Source organism: Xyrauchen texanus, chromosome 27 (genome assembly GCF_025860055.1).
Source record: "Xyrauchen texanus isolate HMW12.3.18 chromosome 27, RBS_HiC_50CHRs, whole genome shotgun sequence".
Lineage (NCBI taxonomy): Eukaryota > Metazoa > Chordata > Actinopteri > Cypriniformes > Catostomidae > Xyrauchen > Xyrauchen texanus.
This window is the reverse complement of record NC_068302.1, coordinates 31,731,946-31,759,238: the sequence shown is the minus strand read 5'-3', so window position 1 is coordinate 31,759,238 and position 27,293 is coordinate 31,731,946. Positions and strand designations below refer to the sequence as shown.

The window sequence follows — 27,293 nt, the reverse complement described above, 5'->3', positions numbered from 1 at the left end:
CTTTTAATGTGTCTCTATAACAAGCAAATATTGCATGACAAGCTTAAACAGAGGAAATAATTTAAAGAAAAAAATATTGTGTTAGATATTTAGCTGGCACTCAACCATAACAAAACACATTCATTGTAATTTTACCAGCTCTCCAAACTCACTGCAATACTCATCAAGTGCTCCCAAGCGCAGCTTTAAAACCCATCTAAATAGTCTCAATATGATTTGTTGTTGGAGGTAAAGCAGCTTATTAGCTGGTGAAGTTGAGAAGTGTGTAGTATGCATAGTTTCCAGGGTGCCGAGGAATGAGTCTGCGCGCTTTCTCTATGTCCGGCACAGGTGTGGCACTGTTCTGCCTCCTGCCAGCTACCTACAGCCGTGTCAAAGCCCCATCTGGAGCTGACACAGCCTGGCATACTGCATACATCGAGTTAAAGGAAACAACATACACGCACTTACACACATACAGTATATACTCGGTGAAGTGCATGCACAGAGAAAAACTAAACCACAATGCTCACGCAACCTTGCCAGAGGAGCTATCTAAGCAGAGACCACTTGCACCATATGCAGTGTAGCACAGATCCCGCATATAGCCACGGCATGGTCACATTTATTTTAATGCAGAATAAAACGAGTAATATATATTAGGGATGTAAATCGGATGTTTCATTATGATACGATCTTGAATCGATTATCTTGGTCTGCGATACGATATTTGCAGATACTTCAAAGTCTGCCGCCATACGATTCGGTTCAGGGGCCTGCGATCGATATTCCAATATTCTGTGACTATTTTAAACAATCAATTAAAAATGTTTTGCCCTCAAATGCAACCAGAATATAATTTGATTATTTTATTCAGCTCTCTGTAGACACATTAGGACATCCACAACAAAATAAGTTACTTCAGATGTTGAAAAAAATTATACAGATAAATAATATAAAAAACACAGAAGTGATCATTCAAAATACTTACATACCCATGACTTGATTCCAACTATTCTTGCTATCCGTGGTTTTCTTGGCTACAACTTCCACAGTTCTAATGAAAAATTCTGTTACAGTTAACTGGGATAAATATTAGTAAGTGTTGATGTGTAGATGTGTTAATTCTTATAACTGATGCTGAGTAGGGTTGCAACAGTATAAGATTTTCACGGTATGATAAACGTCTCAGAAAATAATTAATAATAGAAAAACTATTATTAGTGAAAACAGAAGGGTTATTTTATTTATTTATTTTTGGGCAAACACTTTATATATGAAACTTGAAACCATTTATTTTATTGAAGTATGTGTTACACTTTTAAGAATGATGTCCACTCTAGGTACATATGTGTAAAAAAGTCTCCCTTTTGAAAATAAATAAATAGAAAAAATAAGAAAGATAACAGAATTATAATAAACAGAATTATAAACATGATAAAAAATATAATGTAACTATAACGTTATATAACTAAAGCATGTTAGTTTACATGTTAACCAAGCCTGGTTGACGCTGCGCACGCCGCATGGATAGCATAGCACAATTTGGCATCAAATACCCCTGCACATCCGTGTCCAGGGTTGGGAGGGTTACATTTAAAATGTATTCCACTACAGATTACAGAATACATAATGTAAAATTGTATTTGTAACGTATTCTGTAAGATTACTCAAATTCAGTAACGTAATCCAAATACTTTGGTTACTTCTTCAGCACTAGTAGATTTTTTCACTTGTTTTGAATATACATTCTCTAAAAAAACCTACATATCTTATGCAGTGTTGCTTCTAAAATATGATAAAGCAAACTGATCATGTTTTCAGGATTCTCATCAAGAATACGATTTTTGTCCTAATGTGAAAGGTCTTACTAGAGAGAAATCTAACTTTTTTTTTCTTAATAAAAATAATACGACCGTACTTGGTAACAAGTGCATGTAAAATGGCTAGAAAGAACATTTTAGCTTAGCATAAAGATACATGTTCACGTGACAATTTACACAAGGTTTATTTCTATTTCTGCTGCTCCAAACTTACTTCAAACTTACTTCTCTGTCTGCTCGTATGAATTTCCAACTGAATAGACTAAATATTCCATTAAACAAATGACAATTAAATGCAAAGTAATCTTCAGTAATTAAAATACTTTTGGAATGTAACTGTATTCTGATTACCAATTATTTAAATTGTAACTAGTGGAATACAGTTACTAATATTTTGTATTTTAAATAAATATTCCCGTTACATGTATTTCGTTACTCTCCAACCCTGTCCATGTCCCACAGGAAAAGCATATTTAGTGCTCATAAATTCAAATGAATGTAATAAGATTGCTTCATCACTTGACGGAAATGTGTATGGACATGGCTGACATGATAGTAATAAAATAAAGGTACATTTACACATTGTATCGATAACATTGGATCGTTGGTCATTGGATCGATGCATCGATCCAGATTGATGGATTGTTACACCCCTAATATATGTATAGGGGTTAGAGAGAGAGAGAGAGAGAGAGAGAGAGAGAGAGAGAGCAGGGTATGTGAAAGAGAAAGAGCATGTGGGGGTGGGCAGTGTATCTCTGAGCCTGTAACTGATAATCAGCTTGAGGTATGAGGCTAGTTAACAGACAAGGACAACACACACATAGACCAAAAGAACTCCCCCCTTTCACTTTGTTCTTCACCCAACACATAAACAAGTTTCATAACACAGATCTGTGCAAATTTTAAAGTACATCCAACAAATACTCACTTAGATATGGCCTCGCATCTGATAACGTAGGCCTTTCCACATCACATGCAGCGTTTGTGTCCTAGGACGATCATAGCGATGGCCAGGGGCCAGAGCATGTCAGTGATTTGCCACTGGGTGTGTATGGGTGTGCACGCAAGGCAAGGCCCAGGAGGCTGCTTATCCCACACTGCCTAAAGGATGCGAGTCTTGTAGGTTGTACTGCGGCAGGCAGAAGGCCAAACTCTCTCATATTTCCATCATGAGCCCAAGGATTGAACTGGTCACTGGAGCCACACAAATTTATGTGTCATCCCCGAATCAGATGCTCACCAATTTTCTGCTTGCCTTGGCAGTGAGCTGGGATTCTACCAGCGGCTAGCAGAGCCAGCGGTCCCATGAAAGCATGGACTAGATAGTGGATTCGTTGTGCAAAATGCACACATCTTTTTCCTCTCAAGAAATCCAGCTCTATTTGAAAGACATTCTACGAATGCATTTACATGCACACCAACAATTTGATAATTACCAAAAATCAGGTTATTAAAAAAATTAGACAACGCAAGAAATTTGAAATTATCTAGTTTTTATCTACTTTTGACATCAAAACTTAAACAGTCATGTGCACAACATGTGACGTCAGAGTAAGTCGATAAAAAAAAAAAAAGGTGTAATGATGTTTGTTTCTGCAGTACCGACTAAATTTGGTCCTCGTGTGCTGTCTGAATGACAGTCGGCTGCTTACAAATGCTCACACGCTCATTTGAGTGTGTGGTCTGTGACTCCTTTACGCTGTAATGGACAATTAATCAAATGTACATTGTGATATGTCCTACTGTGATTATTAAACTGCAAATTAATGATTTAATTAAAGAAATATTTGCGCTGCAAAGTGAACGTGTGAAGCTGCTTATACATGCAAAAAAAATTGCATTGTGCAGCGTGTAGTAGTAGCTGCTTATTGTAGCAGATGACAGAGCACTCTGCTGACAGTATACAATATTTATATAATTAAATCACAGCATTGTGCACTTCAATAATCACACTGGGTCATAGAACCCATGTCTTATCTGTAGGTATGAATCTACCATCAAAAGTCAGACCCAGAAATGTTCACGCCAAAATATGATTCAAAATAAAATCTTGACCTGTGAAATGTAAGAAATTGTGTCAGAAATATGTTACTATTGTTTAGTAAAATGCATATGATTATTATGATTATTATTATGTTGAACCTATATCTCACAAGCAAGAGTGCTGTTGTACTAAATATAGAGGTTTTCATCAATGTTTTAATTTATAATGTGATACTTTGTTGTGCAGCAAATTATTTGACAAAAATAAGACACATTGTGTTTTAGATTATGTTTTGAATATCTTTACTAAACCACTTTAGTTGGAATAGGAATTAATGGAATTGGAATTGGAATTAATGTCGAAAAGTAATTGTTCTATTTTCATTTGATTAAAGTTTGGATTCATTTTGGATTCATTTGATTAGACACAATTTTGATGATGAAATTGAATCAAACTTTAAAACACGTAATTCTGAAAAAAAAAAGGAAACATGGAATTTGGAAAAAACAACAACAGAATTTAGAAAAAAATAAAACTGATTTCATACTTAATAACTTAAATCAATGTTTATGTCTCGAAGGAAACAAGCCATTGTTTTAATTTATAATTTACATTGAAATGTAATATTTTAATAGGCTAAAGGAGTGTGATCAATAGCAAAACTTGTATCGAGAACCGTTAAATTACACTGGTATCGTTACCAAATTCTGTAATTTTGGTATCGTGACAACACTATTTGCACACATTGGATAAGCCGGTAAGAAAGCTTATCAGATGTATACATGGAACATAAAATCGGGGTAATGGGTAAAAATATATGCGTGTCAATCAGTTTATGCTTAAACCGTTTATGACCCTACCCTGATAAAGGTAACCATTTAAGGCATTTACATGACCTTACATGTTTTCGGCTTATTAAGCATAATCGGTGTAATATAGTGATTGTAAACGTGCTCACTGTTTGCATGAACATGACCATGGGGTAATAACCTGTATATTATGTAATTTTTCAGTGACTTCATCAGTATGCAGCACAGTGTAATTTCCACGAAAACATCCATTTTTGCATGGCGGTTCAACAGCAAAGCATTGAAGTTCTTTTTCTTTATTTGAAAACTCTGCTGAACCCTCACCAACACATTAGCCACACTGTCATGTTGGGCGCTAATTCGTCTCCACAGAAGATCTGTGAGAGAGGTTAATTTAAGGCCAAGGAGATCCCACGCACAGAGAAAATACAGCCATTCATCCAGAGAGAGAGAGGGAAACGGCAAAGTAGTGACGATGGATAGAGAGAGGGAGAGAAAGAAAGAGAGTGGGGTCAGCTGATGAGGTCAGCATTGTGAGATTTGGAGCGAGTGGGTAGGGTGAGAAGCAGGTGTTTCACCAGACCCATAGCCCAAAGGAAAAACACTGCCTGTGTCACCATTGCTGCCGTTCTCCACATGCACCCTCTGCTCTCCTCCCTTCTCCTGTCATCTCCTTCACTCATCATTCATCTTTTCCTTTCCTCCCATTCCTTCTCTGTGCTTTCCTTCCTTTTATTTAGCGATTTTTACCTGAAATTTACATGAAACACAGTTTGGTTTCAAAAACATTCTCAAACCGAGGTGTTCTGCCTCACATCAATCTCAAGAGTTTGCTGTGTCTACCTGTATGCAGCTTTTTTCATTATTTAAATGATCTTATAATGGTTACAAGCAAGTAAACCCTCTGACAATCAATCATCTCTCCATCATCCAGTCATTTAAGTGAAAATGTTTTTTTTTCTTTCCTTTTTTTTTTTGGTGGTTTAAATGATTTCAATTTGGCCATGGAACAATCATGCAGCTGCCTGTCCATCTAAAATTAGCTTTTAAAAAGAATGTTATCTAGATCACTAGGAGGAAGAAACTTATTTATCAACACTTTAAATTGTATTTACAATGTGCCTAGAAGTACTTATCTGCTTAGAAATATTAATCTACATAATTCAAATTCAAAATTAATAGGATAGTTCAACAAAAATGTAAATTCTCTCATCATTTATTCACCCTCGTGTTGTTTTACATTTCCTTTTATGTTTCGCAGAACCAAGAAAGTCATACAGGTTTGGAACAACATGAGGGGTTAGTAAATTAAAACAGAATTTTCATTTTAAGGTAAACTATCCCATTAATATAGAACTTCACACCAAAATGTAGTGTAGGAGATCAGCAAAAGCTCAAAACATCAGAGATCCACAAAATGGCTTTCAGTATTCAGGTGATTATGTTTCTCCAGTGCCCTGTATTCAACCTCATCTATTACTCCACAGACCTGTCATTATTTAGTCACCCTACATCACCCCAGGAAGCGAATCCCGCCTTTGAACAGCAAAAGGTCAGAGAGATTCCTCTGAGATATTCATTGGACTCTTAGATGGTAGCATGGAACCCATCTCTTAGAAACAGACACAAAGATAGAACATGTGAAATAATGAACAACAGCCTTCATTACTGATTTAATGAGGCCCGCTTTAATGATGGGATAATATAATCAGGGTGTGGTCCTTTGCTATCCGCTGCTGTCCTGGCTGAGCCAGACCCATCACAATCACTCAGGGGAGAGAGGCAGAGAATTTAAAGAGAACTGTTTTGGAGACTTCTATCAATCCTGTAATATAGAGAGAAAAGTGGAAAATATGTCAAGCAAAAGTTAAATGAAAAATTGCTTTTATACTGAGGCATTTATTATACAAAGTCCCTTAGAGGAGAAGAGGAAGAAAGAGAGAGGTACTCAATGAGTGAAGCAAGGGAAGGTGGAGAAGAAAAAATCAATTTGGTAAAGTAGATGCGGATCGATGGTGACGGAGCGGAGCAGTCTTGGCGCATGCCGTCCCACATTAATGCCCTGATTGATCTGCCGGAGTGGCAGCCTGACCCGAGGGCTCTGAAGGAGATGTCCCACAGTGGAGGAGAGCCCACGCAAAACACGGGGAGAGAAAAACAAAAATCAATATGCATAGAGAACTTTACTGACCCGACGTTAAGATACAAGAAATGTATGAAGCTGCATACCTGAATGGGTTCTGACAGCTCGCATCCCTTCTGGCAGTTTAGTGCACAGGAGGGTAGGAGTCTGGGGCTAGTACGGCAACCTCTGCAAACATTTAGGAGAATTGTACCCACTGCCTGTAGTCTCTGTTAACTCTGTAAACTTAAAATTTGTTTATTTATCTGACTGAGTATTATTTTTAAGGGATTTTGTCCAGGGCTATTTACTGGACTCCTGCTCTTTTGTAAAATAAGGTAAAACATTTATGAAGGTAAAGGTTATCCATTGGCTACATGCACCTGCCTAGTATTAATAAGCAGAAACCTTTAAGTGTAGCTTGAGAAAGAGCATTTCAAGTTGATATACTCCTCAGCTAGATCATATATATATATATATATATATATATATATATATATATATATATATATATATATATATATAAAGCTGCTAAGGGTGACCTCCATTTTGTGGCTGGCACTCTCAGTTTTAACAGCACCACTGTGATGCCAGTTATCTGCAGCGGGGGTGTTTGATATGGGCTATAGGCACATGAAGATGATTGTGCAAGCTGCTTCTGAGTCCGGTGTGATTCCAGTTTGGGTCGGGTTTGGGTTAAGCATGGGTTATTTGGATGAGAATATTCTGTTGTGATGAAGTGTCTGATTTATTGGACGTAATGTGAGCAGATGAGAGAAATATGGAATATTTGGATGATACAAAGTAAGGTAACATCCCTGTTCCATTGGTTTTTGTTATGTTGCCAATGACAGATTGCTTTAGGTATGTATCTCTTTTGTTTTCTACTGTTGTATTATGAGGTTTTGGATTCTACAATCTAATATATTGTATAATGTCAGAAATGCTTATATCCTCAAAAGTTTTTTAATACAAATGTTGATAACCACCAACTGTAACTGATTCTTGCTGGTTTTATCTGTGTATATTTAAGCATGTTTGTGTGTATGTTGGTGTATGAGAGTTAGAGAGTCAAAAAGTTAATTGAGAATGTTAATGTGAAGAGAAAAGCCTTTAAGGGATAGTAGTTCACCTGAAAATAAGAATTGTAATCATTGAATCCCCATAATGATGTTCCAAACCCACACGTCTTTTTTCCATTTTGTTTCGGTGCTTCTTTTCTTCATACAATGACATTGAGATGGAGGAAAGGAAGTCATACATTTTTGGAGCAATATGAGGGTGAATAGTAATGATAAAAGTCTCAATGAACTTTCTCATTAAGCTTACATCCTCCAAGCTATGGCTATTCTCTTCTGGCTTATGTAATAAGTGATTTAAATGAACAAATGTTAATTTAATTTACATGTTTGCTTACATTGCTATGATTACAATTGCTATGAACAACAGCTGAAGTTGTTTTGTTTTCTCAATAAAAGCAATATAGAAAGAGGTGGAAAAGAGAGAAAATGAGTCAAAAAGAAAGTGAGCAAAAAACATTTCTCCATTGTTATATCTTCCATATTTGATTCCTGTGAGCTTTGAGAAAAGGTCAGTGAAAACAGAAGATTAATTCATTTATAGTCTGTCCTCTCCCTTCTGTCACATGCAGACATTGATCTGTCCTCTGTAACCAGAGTAACAGCGAGAGTTTTTTAGACCTTACTGTGAATGATGCACCAAAAAATCTGATGCATCAGTTGGCTGTGTCATCCCAGTTGTCATTTTGAATGATTCAGCATGTGGATCTGATGCTTTGGATTGGTTCATTGAGACAAACTGTTTTTTCTCTAGAGAATGAATACACATAACTCAAGTTTAAAGCTGAATGTACACTGATGTTGCATCACTAGAACAATAAAAGTGTGTTGTTACACCATGCGGTCCTCACTAAAACTAAAAACAAGGTGGCACTAGAGATTAAAAACAAAAGTCCCATAAGGCTCTTTTTTAAATTACAGACCCATGCCCTAGATAACACAATGCTGAGAGCTGTCAGCAATAATCCACTGTCTGCCCCATCCCTCTATCATTCACTGGCAGTCCATTTTTCTCTTTATCCCAACACCTGGACATTTCGTGAACGTTTTAAAGATCTGCAGTGGACGGAGCACTTCCCTCCTGCCCCTATCTGATGCAGAAGTCCCTTTCATCATGTGTTGTCGGATGGCTCCTATTTCACTGCTCTATTCCATCCATCCAATGGAAAGGTCACGCTCATAGTCTCCCTCTTTTCCTAAATTGGCTGTTTTCACTGTTAGCTCTACGGCTCAAGTTTTTTGTGGCAGCCTCAGTATTGGTCCTTTAAACTCTTGTTTATGAAGCTGGATTTGTTTGAAAAATCCATGTATTAAATCTACAGTCAGGGGCCTTGCAGTTTTTTGACAACTTGCAGTTTCTCATTTATTCTACCCAAATTCGTTCAGCTTTTTTCCAAGGTCCATAGTAAGCAAATAAGTAATTCTCTATAGCATCTGTTCTTTGCACCCATAGCACCCAGATCCACTATGTGGTGCCCTAGCATATTTTAACTACAACTAAATTCAACCAGATTGTCATTCTGTGTCATTCCAGTCCAAATCGAAGCCACCTATGTGTTTTAGTGTGCCTGGAGATCATCAGGAGTGTTTATTTGCTATGGAGTATATGGGTATGTTTGAATATTGACCCTGCTCCCCCTCCCATAGGGATCGACAGAGACTCAGTGGCGTCAGGCAGACCTGCCGCAGCTCCAGGGCTGGGCTGAGAAGGGACTGCTGACACAGCCAAAGATGGTAAGGAGACTGCTGCCCACTAACTGCCATTTTTACCACCATTAATACTCTGCCATGTTGGTACTATGAAGTATGAGATGGAGGCTGCATGCAGGGGTAGAGCACGCCTTGTAAAGTATAATTTGGGTTTTAGAAATAATAATAAGTTGAAAATAGAAATGGTTGGACTTGATGAACTTGATAACATATTATGAATATATTGTATATTGTCATTATGTGTAATATTTGTACCTAATTTAAATGTCTTGTGCTAGTAGTAAATATTATATGCATATTTAGGGCATTAATATTTTCCAATATCTTTTTAAAAGGATCATCTTAGATTGTGAAAATATAAATTTCACATTTTATTATTACCAGTGTTGTTTCCCCTATATTTAGCTGTCACAGGGCCATATAAATAAGAGCAGACATCTATAGTAGGGAGAGCACTAGCATCAGAAGGCCACGGTAATGACTGGAGAGCATTACCAGTAAAAACACACATCGAAATAGAAGCCTGACATTTCATCATCTTAGCTAATAAGGCCATCAAAGTGCCGCGTTGAAATGGCAGGTATCAGCGACACCCATCAAAATGCATCTATCCACAGTGCTATGAACACATACACATACACACACACCTCTGGCTCTGTATGACTCAGGGACATTGGACTGGTTGAACTTGTATTTTTATCCCCTTCCTGACGTCCTCTAAGGCACTTATGTAAGACAGAGTGGCAGAGCCTCTTCCTTCCCGCATTCACACACATGCAGACACACACACAGATATACCCTGAGATGGGCTGAGCAGCGTTCAGAAACAGTTGGCATATCTGCCATTGCGTTTGAAAAATAAAGGACTGTAATCTAGGGCTACTGTTCAGTTGAATCAAAGGAAAGATGATGTCTGTCCCCCAGCTGACACCAAGGCCTTAGTGATGGCTTAAACTGTCTTCCTGTTTACTCGCCTAGCCTGTTTGTCTGTCTAACTGTCTCACTGCTTACTACAGCTACAGCACAGTTAGAACAAGCTAGGCTCTGCCTTGGCTAGCAACCAAACCAGAGATTTTCAGTGAAGTAGTTTATAGCGTACTATTCCAGTTTAAGGTGCTGTAAGTGACTTTTTTGAATGCCACACATAAAATGGCCCAGTGGCAAACATAAAGCCTCTGTAAACAGCAAAAAAGTGGCAGGGGAGCAGCCTGCCCTTTTTTCTGAAAAAGCTCTCTGGCTTTTAATGTGTTTGGGTTGGCTAACATGTCTTTTGAGGGTGGGGTTTTGAAGAGAGGGCCTGTGGTTGAAGGGATTGGGGATGATCTAAGTCAAGTGTAAGTTAGCAAATTGACTGAAATCGCTAAAAGCACAATTAATGGAGAAGAAACACAGAGGTCACCATTCAGCAATTATTTTTAAGTAATGTTCATAAACAGTATCCAAACACATTTCATAAAACTGATGCAGCTAAAACACAAAACTCTTTTTCACCTAGCTACTGTAATTGTAATATTTTTATTATGTAGTAATACTATATTGTGTATCATGCCTAAACGTGTGGTCACACTACCGTCCACACTCCTTTCACTTCCATTCACATGCATCCAAATGTGGGAGACCAGAAAAGTAAGCTCATGTGAAAATAATTTTGAGGTCCGCTGCAGAGGAAAATTCAAGTTTGGTGAACTTTGATTGTTGAATTCGGATGACGAAAAGGTGTGTGACCAATAGAAGATCAAAACGTCACACACTGACAACTTGGCTCAATACAGAGAATACATTTTTCAAAGCAGGAAAGCGGGTAGATGGTATATTTGAACATTTTGGATTAAATATTATTTGTGATTTATTATATATTAGAAGGCCTTTAGCGTGAGATGATATTCTGTCCATTGTAGTGCCTGAAATAATTTGCATGCTCAAAGCCTACTATTACCACATCTTAACAACATCCATCAACTCTGCCTACTGTATATTTACAATATAGCACTGCCTTTTTCTTATTGCTTAATTAGTGACTTTCTATCTTAAGCAAAACTATTTCCTAATATGAAAACAAGGGAGTTTAAGTACAGAATAAATGCCAGCATTTAAGTGCTGATGAAGGGATCATAAAGGAAGAACAAGCCTTTAATTGGCCATCGAGACACAACAGGTCTGTGGACCCTGAATGAAGGTTGTCTACTTTCATGTTCCATTTCTGGAATATTTCAAGCTCTCTTCACATGAGGTTTGAGCATTTTTCTTTTTCTGAGAGAACATTGCACAGCAGGAGCTGCAAACAGATAAGTCTCTCCTTTCATGCACAAACACACAAATAAATACATGCACACACACCAATCAAGACCTGCTGCCGTGATGGCTATTTTGCCCTTTTGTGTTGCTCTATCCCTCTGTGAGGCAGAAACACATTGCCCAGTATCCATTTACATGCATATCCTGTGAGTTTTGCAGATTGGCCTTCTATCGGCTTTTTTCAGTTTGTCACATTGGAAAATGACTGGAAATTGATCCAAAACCTGCGACGTCTGCCTAACTTATTTTCTTTTGTTATTGTGCAATTAGTTTTACCAGCCCTCCCACTGCAGATCTTGATCTGAATTACACCACATCCAGTCAGAGAGGAAGAGAAGATGAATATTAAACATGGGTGATTTACACAGTCAGCTAAGAAATAGCTACAATCAGGTCATTCCAGCTGTAGCATGACAGTTTTGTCTGCCATCAAGAGATTGTTTGTCCCAAAATCTGTTGCTTTATAACATAAAGCACACAGTCCAGGAGTCATTAGTCGGTATGCACCAACATTTGTATAAAAATGCTAAAAAAAATATTTTTTTACTGTTATTTTAATCTTTAACATGAAGAAAAAGCAGCAGATTTGTAAAATAACCCATGTTTAATCATATTTAAACCTCAGAGACCTTGTGTAGCAGAATTGCATCTTTTTATTTTTTATTTTTACAGCAATTAAGCAATACCTTTTTTTAATTATAAAAAAAAAGCCAATTAAAAAAAAAAATAGTAGCTGACTGTATCACAACAACACTTTTTGTCACAGCTTGCTAACGTCACACAATAGTCACCTCAAGCAAAATGAGCTTAAAAATAAAGACTTTCCCATATGCTGCCTTAGTAATATGAAGACCCTTGGCTTCCATATAATCAACCTCTATGTTTGGGTCTATATAGTTTTTTAAATGCTGGCTGATGATGGATGATATATTGGTGGAAAATGACTGGAAATTGATCCAAAACCTGCGACGTCTGCCTAACTTATTTTCTTTTGTTATTGTGCAATTAGTTTTACCAGCCCTCCCACTGCAGATCTTGATCTGAATTACACCACATCCAGTCAGAGAGGAAGAGAAGATGAATATTAAACATGGGTGATTTACACAGTCAGCTAAGAAATAGCTACAATCAGGTCATTCCAGCTGTAGCATGACAGTTTTGTCTGCCATCAAGAGATTGTTTGTCCCAAAATCTGTTGCTTTATAACATAAAGCACACAGTCCAGGAGTCATTAGTCGGTATGCACCAACATTTGTATAAAAATGCTAAAAAATATATTTTTTTACTGTTATTTTAATCTTTAACATGAAGAAAAAGCAGCAGATTTGTAAAATAACCCATGTTTAATCATATTTAAACCTCAGAGACCTTGTGTAGCAGAATTGCATCTTTTTATTTTTTATTTTTACAGCAATTAATCAATACCTTTTTTTAATTATAAAAAAAAGCCAATTAAAAAAAAAAATAGTAGCTGACTGTATCACAACAACACTTTTTGTCACAGCTTGCTAACGTCACACAATAGTCACCTCAAGCAAAATGAGCTTAAAAATAAAGACTTTCCCATATGCTGCCTTAGTAATATGAAGACCCTTGGCTTCCATATAATCAACCTCTATGTTTGGGTCTATATAGTTTTTTAAATGCTGGCTGATGATGGATGATATATTGGTGGAAAAACGTCATGGTTACTGTTGTAACCTCTGTTCCCCGAGGGAAGGAACGAGATGTTGTGTTGAATGAAGTGACACAAGGGGTCTTCCTGGGATGCCAAAAATACCGCTGAACCTGAGAAAAGGCCAATGTCAAGTTGGCAGACAGAATTTGCATGCCCTGCCCCAGACATACGGGTATAAAGGGAAGCGGGGCATCGAGTGCCAGTCAGGATTTTGCACTGAGGAGCCGAAAATAAGGTACAGCCGTTTACAGTGGTTGGTCTAGAGCTGTGGCAGGAGAGACACAACGTCTCGTTCCTTCCCTCGGGGAACAGAGGTTACAACAGTAACCATGACGTCGAATGAATTGACACAAGGTGTCCCAGATAAAAACGCCACGCACTGACCGTGTTACGTGAACTGTCGAGACAGGTGCAAGCAGGCTACTGCGTGCTAGAGGCACCTGTGTCGGCTGTACGTAGCCTTCCCCAACACCCCAAAAGAGATGTCACATACAGACCTTAGGCTCCCCGGACCCCTGAGGGGGTCCGCCGACAGGGGGACTGTACCGCGGGGAATACATCACGGGGAGTTTGCCTGGAAAGGTAACTAAGCTCGTGGAGCCCGACCCCAGTACAGAGCACCTGTGACTCATAGTGTGTCTGGATGCAAATTGCTCTGCTGAATTCGCAGGCCAGAAGGCTAGGGAGAAGAACATCCAGGGAGCGATGCTTAGTGGCTAACCTGGGATAGAAGGCTCACTGGATCAACTTGGTGAAGGGCACTGTGTGCAAGTGGAACACCCGGTCGGTTGTGCCGCATTATCGAGTTCTACCGGCTTGGACCTGACAAAACATGGGACGAGACTGATTCAACCCTGAGATTGTAAAATCTGCCAAAGTTATTGGATGTTGCCCAGCCCGCTGCTCTGCAGATGTCTGCTAAGGAGGTGCCAGGGGCCAGTGCCCACGAGGATGCCACACTTCTTGTAGAGTGTGACCGAACCCGCAAGGGGGTGGGCTTGGCCTGGATGTGATAAGCTAGAGAAATAGCATCAACGACCCAGTGAGCTAACCTCTGTTTGGAGACAGCGTTCCCTTTCCGCCGTCCGCCGAAACAGACAAAGGGCTGCTCAGAACATCTAAAGCTCTGCATGCAGTCCAAATAGATACGCAAAGCACGTACCGGACACAGCAACGAAAGGGCTGGGTCTGCCTCCTCCCGGGGCAGCGCTTGCAGGTTCATGACCTGGTCTCTGAAGGGGGTCGTAGGAACCTTGGGCATGTAGCCCAGTCACGGCCTCAGGATTTGCCCTGGATTAGTGGGAGAAACCTCCGTAGGCCAAGAGATACAGCCAACAACTCTAGGCAGTTTAGCCGGGGTCCTTTCCAGGGGCCAGTGGTGCCCCAACCCTGTTGAGAGTTGTCTGTGGTTACCATGACACGTGTGGACACCTGCTGCAAGGGGAATCCGGTCCGCAGAAAGCCGAGGTCTGTCCAAGGGTTGAAAGTCTGACGGCAAGAAGGGGTGATTGTCACACGGTATGTGCTGTGGCGCCATGCTCGGGACTCGAGTCTGCAGCCAGTGCTGAAGCGGTCTCATATGAATCAACCCGAGCGGCGCGGCTGAGGTTGCCATATGCCCCAGGAGCCTCTGTAATTGTTTTAGAGGAACCACTGTGCTGGGCTTGAAGAGATTGGGGCACCTGTGCACTGACTGAGTGCGCTCGTTGGTGAAACGACCTGTCATTGGGACTAACTCCATGCAGAGAAAAGAGATGCTCTGAACCGGGACAAGCTTGCTCTTTTCCCAGTTGACCTGAAGCCCTAGACGGCTGAGGTGCCTAAGCACCTGGTCCCTGTGAGCACACAGTAATTCTCGAGAGTGAGCCAGGATGAGGCTGTCGTCGAGGTAGTTGACTATGCGGATGCCCACTTCCCTTAGTGGGGCAAGAGCTGTCTCTGCGATCTTCATGAAGACGCGAGGGGACAGGACGAAAGGGAGGACCTTGTACTGATACGCCTGGCCATCGAATGCGAACCGTAAGAATGGTCGGTGTCGAGGAAGAATGGAGACGTAGAAGTACGCGTCCTTCAGGTCTACCGCCACGAACCAATCTAGCTGTCGAATGCAGGTAAGAATCTGTTTCTGCGTGAGCATTTTGAACGGGAGTCTGTGTAAGGCCCGGTTGAGAACTCGCAGGTCCAAGATTGGTCGCAACCCACCGCTTTTTTTTGGGTACGATGAAGTAAGGGCTGTAGAAGGGTTCTCAATCTTGGCTGGAGGGATGGGCTCTATTGCATCCTTGAGAAGCAGGGTCGTGATCTGGGCACTGGCTTTCTTGCCACTCACGGAAGTAGAGCAAACACCGCTGAAACGATGCGGAAGCCGAGTAGGATGGTCCTGGCCAGCCAGCGCGACGGATTGGGAAGTGAAAGCCATGCATCCAAGCTCCGCGCGAGGGGTACTAACGGGAGGATCGCTTTTGACATACTGGGCGGGGCTTCAAATGAAAGTAATGCAAACAAGGATCCTCCTCCCGGTCCTCCACCGGGGGATAGAGTGGTCTTGGTACCAGCTCCGGATCGAACATCTGACTGCCTGGGTCGCCCTTCTCAGGAGCGCTTCAGAGCTTTCCTGGTCCTGGAAGGGGTCCTGGAGACAGGGGGCGTTCGCCGCCTGTGAGGTGCTCGACGCTGGGGCTGAGAGCTGGGCCCAGGTTGAGGCGGAGCTACCTGTTGTTTGGTGGTAGGTGGACGCCCTCTGCAAGCAGGCTGGGCACGCTGGTTGTGAGGTAGTGAGAGCGGACGAGCGGAGGGGTCGGTTACGGGCAGTATAAGGTGCCCTCCACGACTGCGTCAGCTCGCCATGCACTTCCGACAAGAAAGGTACACGGGGGTGGGGGGGGGGCATGGCTGTGAGCGGCGCCCGGAGCCGAGGTACCAGTCGTCAAGCCGGGAAGGCTGTGGGGAGGACGGGTCGGTGGCAAAGCGCAGTTTCTGCTGCACATCGGGGTCGAGACTACCCAGGTGTAGATCTTTAAGTGCCTTGGCTTGATGGATCAGCAGGAGAGCCATGGCATGCAGGGCGGAGGCGGCATGTCCGGTGACGCTGTAGGCTTTGGAGGTCAATGATGACGTCATCCTACAGGCTCTGGAGGGGAGTACTGGGCGGTCCCGCCAGGTGGCGGCGTTCTCGGGACACAGGTGTATCGCAGCATTCTCGGGACACAGGTAGATCGCAGAAGAAAAATTCTGACTGGCACTTGCTGCCCCGCTTCCATTTATACCCGTATGTCCGGGGCGGGGCATGCAAATTCTGTCTGCCAACTTGATATTGGCCTTTTCTCTGGTTCAGAGGTACGTTTAGCGTCCCAGGAAGACCCATTGTGTCACTTCATTCGTCACAACATCGAGTGAGTGACAGAAGGGGAACAATTGCTATTACAGTTGATGTAATTTATCCTTTGTAATAATACAATAATTTAAAGGTTGTTGGAGTCTAGGTTCGATGTCAAATAAAGACAAAAAAATGCTAGAAAATAATATTAACATAAATGTTTAGTTATTCAAAACATAGGCTATTTTAACAATTTGTTCAACAATATTAATTTTAGCGCATAACTAGTCATTAATGTTTGCCATGTCTGTCCCAGTTTTAGAAGGTCAGGCTTGTGTGTTTTAAAAGGTGTTAAAGCTAATGTGAAGTCAACATGCTCCATTGACTGATGTAGCTGTTGTTTATTCCCTTGAGTATATCTCATGGTGTGCTTTTAAAGGTAGAAACCATGAAGATTTGGACCCCCAGACACAAATATGTTTATCTTCAACCTTTATGAAAGTCAGAATATGACAATTCTAGATGTCACTAAACACCCTCAAAATTACACACACGCGATGCACGCACACGCACACGCACGCATGCATGCACGCACGCACGCACGCACACACACACACAAATGTTCTTTATGCAAATGGTTGAATACATTTATCTGCAGTGTGGAAAGATCTTAAAATAAAACGTTTGAGGCTAAAAAGCAGCACAGACTGGGGGCCTTCTTTGTTTCCTCTTCCCCAGGGCCAGCAAACTCCTCTTCAAACACCTGCTCTTAAAAGCGTATGGCTAACCAGTGGCAAACGCTGTTCACTATGACAGTCGCTCCATGCTGAAGGGCTCACATTGTTACCCTGTCAAGTTGAGCAAACCATCAAAACGCACAGCCAAACTCAAAAATATCACTGATAGAGTGAAGGGGAGGGAAGGGGGGGAAAGAAAGCTACTGAAAGTCTAGAGATGCATAAACAGTTCTTATGTAAGTGTCATGCTTTGCAAAATTTTGAGTGTGTATGAGAGCTTTTGCAGCTAATAGTTGTTCTAGTTGCAACATCTACAACATGTTATTCAAACCCCCTCAATGAAAATTTTTCTTAATCAGTATTTTTGTCATTTGCCAGTAAAAATATCTAAACATCCATAAAACAAGATCTGTTTACTTGGGAAGCAAAATTGTTTAAGACTGGTTTTCAGAGAATATATATTGAATCATATTTACTTTGTTCACCCAACAATTTAAATTAATTTGCTCACCCTCAGGTCGTTTAAAACCTGTATAACTTTCTTTCTGCCGTAGCACACAAAAATATTTTTTTTTGGCAGAATGACAGCCTCAGTTACCCTTCACTTGGAAATGAATGGGGAAAAAATGCAGTGACAGAGAATGGTGATTGAGGGTGGCATTCTGCCTTACATCTCCTTTTGTGTTCCACGGAAGAAAGTAATTGATACAGGTTTGGAACAACATGTGGGTGATTTTTGGATGAACTATCCCTTTAAATGTCAGTAGAGTTTATTAGACTTATGCTTTAGATATATTTTACTGGTAAACACTGTGCTATTACTCTTTATATAGGATCTCATTATTTCATTTTTTTTTTGTTGTATTTTGTTAGTTATCAAGTAACTTAGAAATCAGATTTGTTGATGCTAAATGTTGCAAATTAATTAAAAGTTTAATGACGTAACAGAAGTCAATCAAACAAAAGGATGTTTAATTGTTAGGAATCAGTAAATTGATTTACGTTTGAGATGCCACATCCTTCAACTTTTCCTGTTTCCACAGATAATCAGCAACATGGAGCCTCAGGTGACGAATGGGCCAAACTCCGCCACGGCCAACGGGCCGTCCAGCAACAGCCGCAGCTGCCCCTCGCCCATGCAGACCGGCGGCTCTAATGACGACAGCAAGACCAACCTCATTGTCAACTACTTACCCCAGAACATGACCCAGGAAGAGTTCCGCAGCCTATTTGGCAGTATTGGCGAGATTGAGTCCTGCAAGCTGGTTCGAGACAAAATTACAGGTACTAATGTAGATGGGGAACTACAAAAGAGTAAACTGTATTGATTAGATGGTAAACTGCTTAATGTGCAGAGACATCAAAAAGTGAGCCATTCATAGGTTGATTTCTCCAAAAAGTGTAAACACAGTGGCTCTATGGCAATATCAAAACATTGCTCTTTTTATTTGAACATCCCAATCATTGGCATTAGTATGGGACAGGACTATCTGTTTGTATAACAGATGGGGGGAGTGTTCGGGAAACATGTTTGACATTATTTTTGCAATATCGTTTGATGACGCTAGTGGCACAGAAATTATACACTTCACAGAAACCACCAACCTTGCATCCTTCCGAAGATCTGGCAACCAACCATTGTTGAATACTTAGTTTCAAATTACCTCAAATACTTGGGATTCTGTTCTAGAGTTGTATCAGATCAGACAGCAACTTTCAGGAACTTTCTGGTGTTTGTAACACTGGGAGACAAGGGCTAGTCTTTTTACAGAGCCCAGACAGAAGGGGAGAGAGCGAAAGAGGACATAGAGGTGTTTAAGCAGCACTCCCCTGCTAATCAGAGTTCTAATCCCACCGTAGTGACTATGTGGGTGGTAAGCAGATGGATGGAAAGGCTGCTCAGAGATAATGCCAGATAATGGCCTCCATTTTATATCCTACTTAGTGACACTTCACTCTGGATAATCTCATTAAAACAGGGCCAGGCCTAAAGCCACTAGTTTTGAGACAAAGGTAGAGAGAGAGAGAGAGAGAGAGAGAGAGAGAGAGAGAGAGAAGAGATGTGTGGCTCTTGACCATTTTTTGAAGGATTTCATTACCAATCAGTCAGATGGGAGAATCATCATTAGAAACATCGTCATTAGATTTGACAGATGTTCCTTTTCGAAATTCACTAAAAGTCTTGGGGATTATATTGTGAACACGAAGTGGAACTCAGGAATTAGTTTTATTAAATTGCTTGTAGTCCCGTACAATAAAGTTGGGGAATCTGCTGTAAGCGGCCAGTCATAATGCTGTCCTTGTTATATCTCAGGAACACTTAGTGCATCATGAATACTGTTCTCAAATCAAATCACTTTATTGTCACACTACCATGTACACAAGTGCAACAGTAGGTGAAAGTCTTGTTCTTTCTTGTACTGCACTCTTTGCACTTGGTTCCCAGGGGTGCAATTTCCCAGATCAGAATTTTAAGCTAACAAATCGTTTCTTGATCATTGCAAAAGCAGAAGGAGCTAAAAGGCTGCATGCTCTGTCTACTGCCATCATTATCTGCTTGTAGGGGTTCCAAATAGATTGCAGGCATCTGAGTGTAAGAGTACGGATTGTATCTGAACCTTAATGTCATTATATTTGGCTGGATCAATCTTCCTTAGTTTCGCGTTCGGCTTTCATCTATAGGGTATGGACGTCGACGACAAGTCACTTCTCAGCTTTTCAAATAATTTTGACGTACGAGAGAGCCTTCTACATGGCTGTTGAAAAGCCAGAGAGAGATGGCTCCCTCGACAAGGTGAGAAGCATTGGGCCTTTGCAGCATAACATGCAGGCTTCTTCCATTTGCTGCTGTTCTGTTGGCCTGTCAAGCCCGGATGACTACCGCTTGCCGAAGTGCCACCCCAGATTGTTTATACATTCTTCTCTTTCCTCTGCTTGCACTTTTACATACATACACACATTCACACACTCTCATCTTTTTCCTTCTGTCCTATGGCTTTGTGCATGCAATACACCAGAGACCTAAGGTTTAGTCTTTTATTTAATGTAGTCATACACGCATACAGTAAGGCAAGAATACACACATGAAGAGTAGTTGAAGCATAACCTGTCCAAGGTATCGACATTAGAATTATAAAGTATAATGTAGATACTATATATAGGAAATAGGAAATATACATTTTAGATTTACTAACATTCCTTTTGCAAAAAAGAAGAACAAGGTGTCCAGGGTTCCTGTGGATCCTTAAGTCTAAATTTAAGGTCATAGAAAGTCTTAAATATCTTAAGTGATACAACAAAAGTTGTTTCAAAATTGTTTTATTTAAAGAGGTCTTATATTTGCGGGTGGAAAGACAGGAATTGTGATATGATAATTAAATAAATGCATGCGCTGCATCCTTCAATGTGAAAATGTGGAACTGTGGTATTTCTTCAAGCACGCTGGGGCTTGTAAGTGTTTCCAGCTGTTTTAGAGCAGTTCTCAATCATTAAAACATATCGGAAATGTGTGACAAGCCATAACTAAATATCAACTGTTGACGATGATATATAGTGTTGATGAAATATGACAATGTTTACTTTCAATTGTTTATATTGTAAAACATTGTAGATTATTGTAGGATTATTGCATATTTTATAACCCTTTATTTGTTTGAATAAGCAGCTGGAAGCAGTGAAGCACAAGCATTTCAAGCATTCAAAATTTAAAGTGCCTTTCAAGTTAGAAGTTCCACACTATGAATCAAATTCCTCCCAAACCTAACCATAAAGTCCATCTAGAATTGAATTAAATTGTAACCTCTGTCTGGCCCCCCTCATCACAGGAAGAAAAGACTAAGAACATTTAATATAGGCTATTATATAATATTTTTTATTTTGAAACTTTTTAAGGACAAGGTTTAACGTTAAACATTCAGTCTCTTAACCTTTATAAAAAATGGTCCTGTGATGTGGCAAACAGATTTTTATATTCCAAGTGCAAATATTTAATCTAGTGTGTTGAGGTATTAAAAGCTGATTGTTGATTAATTATACAAGTAAAATGCTTTTAAAAATAGGTTTAGATGGAATATAGCATGTCACCCACATATTTCATGTCAACTAAACATACACAGACACACAAATCACAAATTAAACAAATGACAAAATCGTTAATTTTCTTATCGAATCAATGCACAATATAAATATTGAGATTGATTTATTTCTGTATACTCTGTGAATTAGAAAAAACAGCAGCCCGATATTTATCATCGATTATGTAAACTGTCTGCAGAAACGACTTCATCACATTTCTCTCAGTGGGAGAAGCATTTCAGAAGTCATTGTGTCGAGATGCCGAGGAAAGCAGATGGTTATGCTGCTAACAAAAACGAAAGCCGTTGTTTTTAAAGGTTTGAATCAAGCTGCAAATCCCCTATTCAAAATGCACACATTTCCAGCCCAGTGTTACTACCTCAGCAACACCCTGTTCGGTGCTAATAGTGAGGATAAACACATAGCCCATAGGGAACGATGGTGATTTTCTTGTGAGCCAGGAAGTATATTGAATGAAAACTTTTAATGGAATACATTAAGAAAGTGTTAACGCTTCTGGCTATCAGCACAAAAAAAAATGGAAAAGACTGATTAAGTGGCGGGTCGAAGAGGAAAAAGAATTGGATACTTGTCAGTTTCTCCGGCTTGGCGGATCCCTTTCTGTGCGAAAATGAACACAATTTTGTTTATAACGATATGGCAGAAAAAGGACACACTCAGACAGAGATGTGAATTGATTGTGTCTGTGATTTTCTATCTGATGATGAGAGAGGGAGAAAAAAACAGAATGCACATAATCTTCTGTTCATTTTCTTCTAGCAGTAAATAATTACCGTACAATTAAAAAAGGGCTTCTGAGAACACCCCCCCCACACACACACACACACTATCCTCCTGAGGTTTAGGCCTCTCCCTGTGTAGCAGAAAAGAGAGTGGCACATGCAATCGCTCCCAGCCTGCTTTGGCGTATGCTTTATTATTTTCCCCTCTCTTGCACAATCCACAGATGCCTTTGTTGGTATTTAATGGCTTGGCACAGGCAGCAGTGCTGCTATCAGTTCACTCTATGTTTAACACTTATGTAGCTTACTTCAAAGAGCCTGATGCTTTGTGCTACTGCTTGTTCAGGTACAGTACACAACCCACTCACGTACCAAGCACCCAACCATCTGTCACCCTGCTGAACTGAACGGTGTGTCCGCTGTCTTTTGCCAAGCTTAGTGCACATTAACCTTAGCATCGAGCTGAGATGACTTCAATATATGGAACTATATATGACTTCTGTCTCTATCCTGATCAAAGTGCAACCAAATATGTCAAAGAAATAATTCACCAACCAATAAAACATTTTTTTATCATAATTTACTCAACCGCATATTGGTCCATACCATGTGACTTACTTTAGTGTAACACCAGCCTTACGGTATTGATTGTGTGAAGTATATATCAAATTGCATTAGTTATTCACTGAAAATCTTGACATTCCTAGCTTTCCTTGGCCCATTCATGAGAGTTCATGAAACAAGTTGCAAGGTTGCTCTTTTGAGTCAGATCTTTTCGATGAATAAAATGTATCCAGTTCACAAAACTGGACTAACTTATTTGTTAGTGATTTTTTTGTCCTTTTGAAGCTTGATAGACCCGGTCCTCATTTACTTTCATTATATTAAAAGATTGGCCAGAATATTCTTTAATAATTTTATGTTATCTTTTATGTTCCACAAAAAATATAAAGTCATATGTGTTTGGAACCCAATGAAAGGTGAGTAAATAATAACAATAAAAATGTTTTCACCAAGAAGGACTGCCATCTGATTTTAAACCAGTAAGACACCTTCCCATTTCTTCCTACTGGAACTCAAACCAACATACAAATGAAAAACTGCAGGTAAAAGCAGATAGTAGCATGTATAGTGAAAAGTAGTGGCTTGAAAAATGTATTTTGCTTGATGATTGCCAAAGCACGTTAAGGTTTGAAACACCTCAGTAAGTGATAGACTGCTACGAATGTGCGAAAACCTCTGTGTCAAACATGCAAAGCATTTGTCAGACACTGTAAAAATAAAACATGAACTGTTTTCCATGTTTTGTCATTTTGTGTTAAAAACAGTATAAGGCCGAATTAAAAGAAGCAAATATGGCTATACTGTATTTAAAAAGTGCAGTAATACAGGTGAAATAAAAAAATCCAATAAAATAGCGAGAATTAGCTACTTTACTATTTGCAGGGAACATGAACTTCCTCAGTGTTTAAAACACCCCACATAATTCAGCGCTGTGATGGGTTCCATATTCAGCCTCGAGTAAATAAAGTAAATTACTAGTTGTTATTCAGGGTAAAACATTCAGACCTCATTTACATTGTTTGACAATTAACTTTCTGTCACCATCTCAATTCCACTGACAAACATGAACACAGGAATAAACCAATCACCATCTGTTTTTTCACAGAAGGCTCTTTACCTCCTTTTGGGTTATATAAATGTGTATGGGGACAAATTGAATCTTATTTCCTCTCTTTTACCCCTTGCATCTCTTCTGGCTCTGGGAGGTTTATTTGAATGCTAATGGGCAGTGACATCATTACTTTGTTAACCTGATCTGCTGATGTTCAACAATCAGCCATTTGGACCTATGACCTACAGTAGTGCTTGTATGCCAACACATTGAGCTTTGATGCTAATGTAGGTGATATGAGTTTGAATCTGGTTTATGACATTTCACAGTCCCATTTACCCCCCTCCTCTTCCCCATTTCCTGTCCAATCTACCTATAAATAAAAGTGGCAAAACTGGCTAAAAATAAAATAAAGAATTGGTGTATATATGCTTATGCTAAGATGTTTAGATCTTAGTTTAAACTCATTGAGTCAGCATTCAACCATATGATCTAGAACTTTGCTTAAAGGTGAAGTGTGTATTTATTTATTTATTTTAAGTTAAAATAATTTCTACTATTTTTTCTCCTACTTATCTCTCCCAAGTAACTTTACTTGTCCATGAAGTGCTGTTGAGGTTAGTCACAAAAATGACCTCACGGTTTGCTTGGCATTTGCCACTGGCTCTATTCAGCTCTAGCAGTTCCAAGTAAGCATGGGATCTCAGCACTCCCTGGGTTGGCTGCCAGTGTTGTCATCTAATATGAGGGGTCTGACATCACTTCATTGGGGTGTCCCAGATATACAGAGACTTGTTTAGTTTCCACATGCACACTCCTCCCAGACAGCCAACACACTGCAGGCTACACGCCAACACGCCGCAGGCTCCAGCCCGGCACAGAGGGGGAACTGGGGGCGGGAGATTCCTGTGTCTTCCAGCTGTCGCCAGCATGGCACAGCAAAAATACAGACACACACTTTCAGTTTGATTTACAGTATAGAGCTTACAAATAAGTGAGTGATTAAATAGCAGAGTAAAGACATTCAGAAAATGATAAGGTTTTGGTTGATGTTAGCGTTGACTTGGCCCACACAGAATCTGTGACTACATAACTTTGTAGAAAGCTCCAGATTGTAGAATTTGAACACTTGTCATTTTCTGCACATCCAGTGATTGATTGGGTGTTTGTTTATAGAAGAATTTTGGCTAATTTTATAATAATGCTACAAATCAAAATGTAGTCCTCTTAGCTCTGTTTAACACAATTTACCATGTTTAAATCCATTTAGTGTATTTTCTCTCAAAAACAGTGCTGAAATTGTGAAAAAAGTCTGCAGATTCCATCTGGGTCCAGTTAATTAACATGAAAAATAAACTTTTTTAAAGGTACAGGGACAAGATGTTAATATTATAATTGTTAACATGATGTCAGTGTGATAAAACTGCTTAATTAACCTTAAATGTGTACATTTATATCCTATATTACAACCTCGTTTCCATGATGACATTACAGCGGTAAACCCTATAGCCCTATAAAACGCTGTAATGCTGGTAAATGTATCACTCTTAATCATGTTAACATGTATAGTGTTTACATCTTGTGACTATACTTTTGATACAGTGTGTAATTAAATGTTTACTGACTGGCCCCATTCTCTTCCATTATAAGTGGCTTGCTATAACAGTGAATTATTTAAATGAAATGTTTTTTTTTTTTGTGTGTGTGTGTGTGTGTGTGTGTGCAAATACTGTTAATTGAGATTAATTTATAGTGAACCTAGAATATTCCTTTAATAATTCTGTAGGGACAGGTAAAACACAATTCTTACTTTCTAGTGTAAATGACTCAGGACATTGAATGCAGTCATATAACATCTAAGTAACAAAGCTGGCAGGCAGATACGTAAGGAAACAGGCCTTAAGTTTACACAAGGTCAGGTGAGCTAATGGGTTTACACAACCTCTTAGCGAAATATGAATCTCAAATGCAAACCCAATCAGAATGATGCTTTTGTCTGGTAGAGCACTTAGAGAGCCTTTAAGTGTTTTATGTACAAGTGGGCTGAATTAAGGCTTTTAGATGTAATAATAAACTGCATTAAGAATAAAAAAGTTATCCCATTGCACCTTACATTATCTAATTATACTTCAGTCAGCTTTTATCTCCTTTGATTGAAGATCACTAAGCTAATTAGAAAAGTCAATAAGTTGTTTGGTATAAAAAAAAAAAGTCATAATGAGAAGTGTTACAACTGTGTGTTCACAGCTGCCAATAACAGAACAGAATTGAATGAAAACATTCTTAAACGTTTTACTGCAGAGATATGTCCCTGTCTCAAGACCATGTAGCAACAAGGGCACAATGTCAGGCAAGCAAAAGCAGTGATACTGCTGATTTGTTTTGACAAATAAAAAATAAAAATGTGTCCTTCCTTCCCCATTCCTAAATGTGACAAATTTTAAGTCTGACCAAACAGATTTCCCTGTTCATAGCCAGAGAGCTTTGCAATATCAAGGTGCGTTAGTATCAAATGTTCATGCAACTGTCATCTTACGTCTGCCATGCTGTTCTCTCCCACACAAATTCTAGTTTCAGCTTTTCCACCTGTTTTAAGCTCAGGGGAACTGCAACTGTCGGCACAACATGGCTGCCGGAGGGTTTGGAGGGGAGGGGTGTGTGTAGCTAGAGGCAGTGTTGTGTTTGCTACAATGTTCATCTAATTTTCAATCAATGGAAGCACTGGGCCTTTAAATTATGTATCAACAATTGATGTAGGGAGAGGGGGAAATTAGCATGGTTCTAGTGCGAAGACTTTTAGCTGGCTGCCAAGCAGCCAAACTGCGAAAATCAGTCAAATATAACATCTTTCATGTGCAAAGCTTTGATGATAAATGATGCCGAGCGCATAGGAATATGTGTGTGTAGATTTACTGAAAATGATATGTAACATGAAGTTAAATGAGTATGTGTCTGTATGCGAGAGCGAGGAAGGACACACACCAGACACACACTTGTTTTATCTTCTTACACACTCTGGCTCTTGCTGGTGGGGGAAGAGGCATAATGGTTCAAATACAGTGCCTCCAAATGGAGCCTCTCACTCCAAACAGCCTCAATTTAGAGGAGAGAGATTCATCTCATTCCTCCCATTTAACTCAGTGTGTTCCTCAAATGCTTAAGAGGAGACCTAGATAGGGGGCAGCTTATGCCTGCCCTTCCTCATTGCAATCATCCCCCCTATCTGTGAGACATTGTTGATGCTAATTACAGGAGAAAACAGGACAGTGGCTTTGGGACCTTGTGATTCTAGTGTAGTGATGTCACAACTAATGATATCAATAATC

General features: G+C 39.7%; 1 protein-coding gene across 2 annotated transcripts in view; it reads left to right on the top strand.

Annotated features, from left to right (window-relative positions):
* The window catches only part of elavl4 (ELAV like neuron-specific RNA binding protein 4), a 126,084-nt gene that overhangs the window by 42,936 nt on the left and 55,855 nt on the right, over nt 1–27,293 (top strand). For both annotated transcript variants that reach the window (XM_052095124.1, XM_052095123.1), the window contains exons 2-3: nt 9,447–9,533; nt 18,579–18,819. In XM_052095124.1, coding sequence (XP_051951084.1) covers nt 9,447–9,533; nt 18,579–18,819 — 328 coding nt within the window. The remainder of the gene's footprint in view (nt 1–9,446; nt 9,534–18,578; nt 18,820–27,293) is intronic.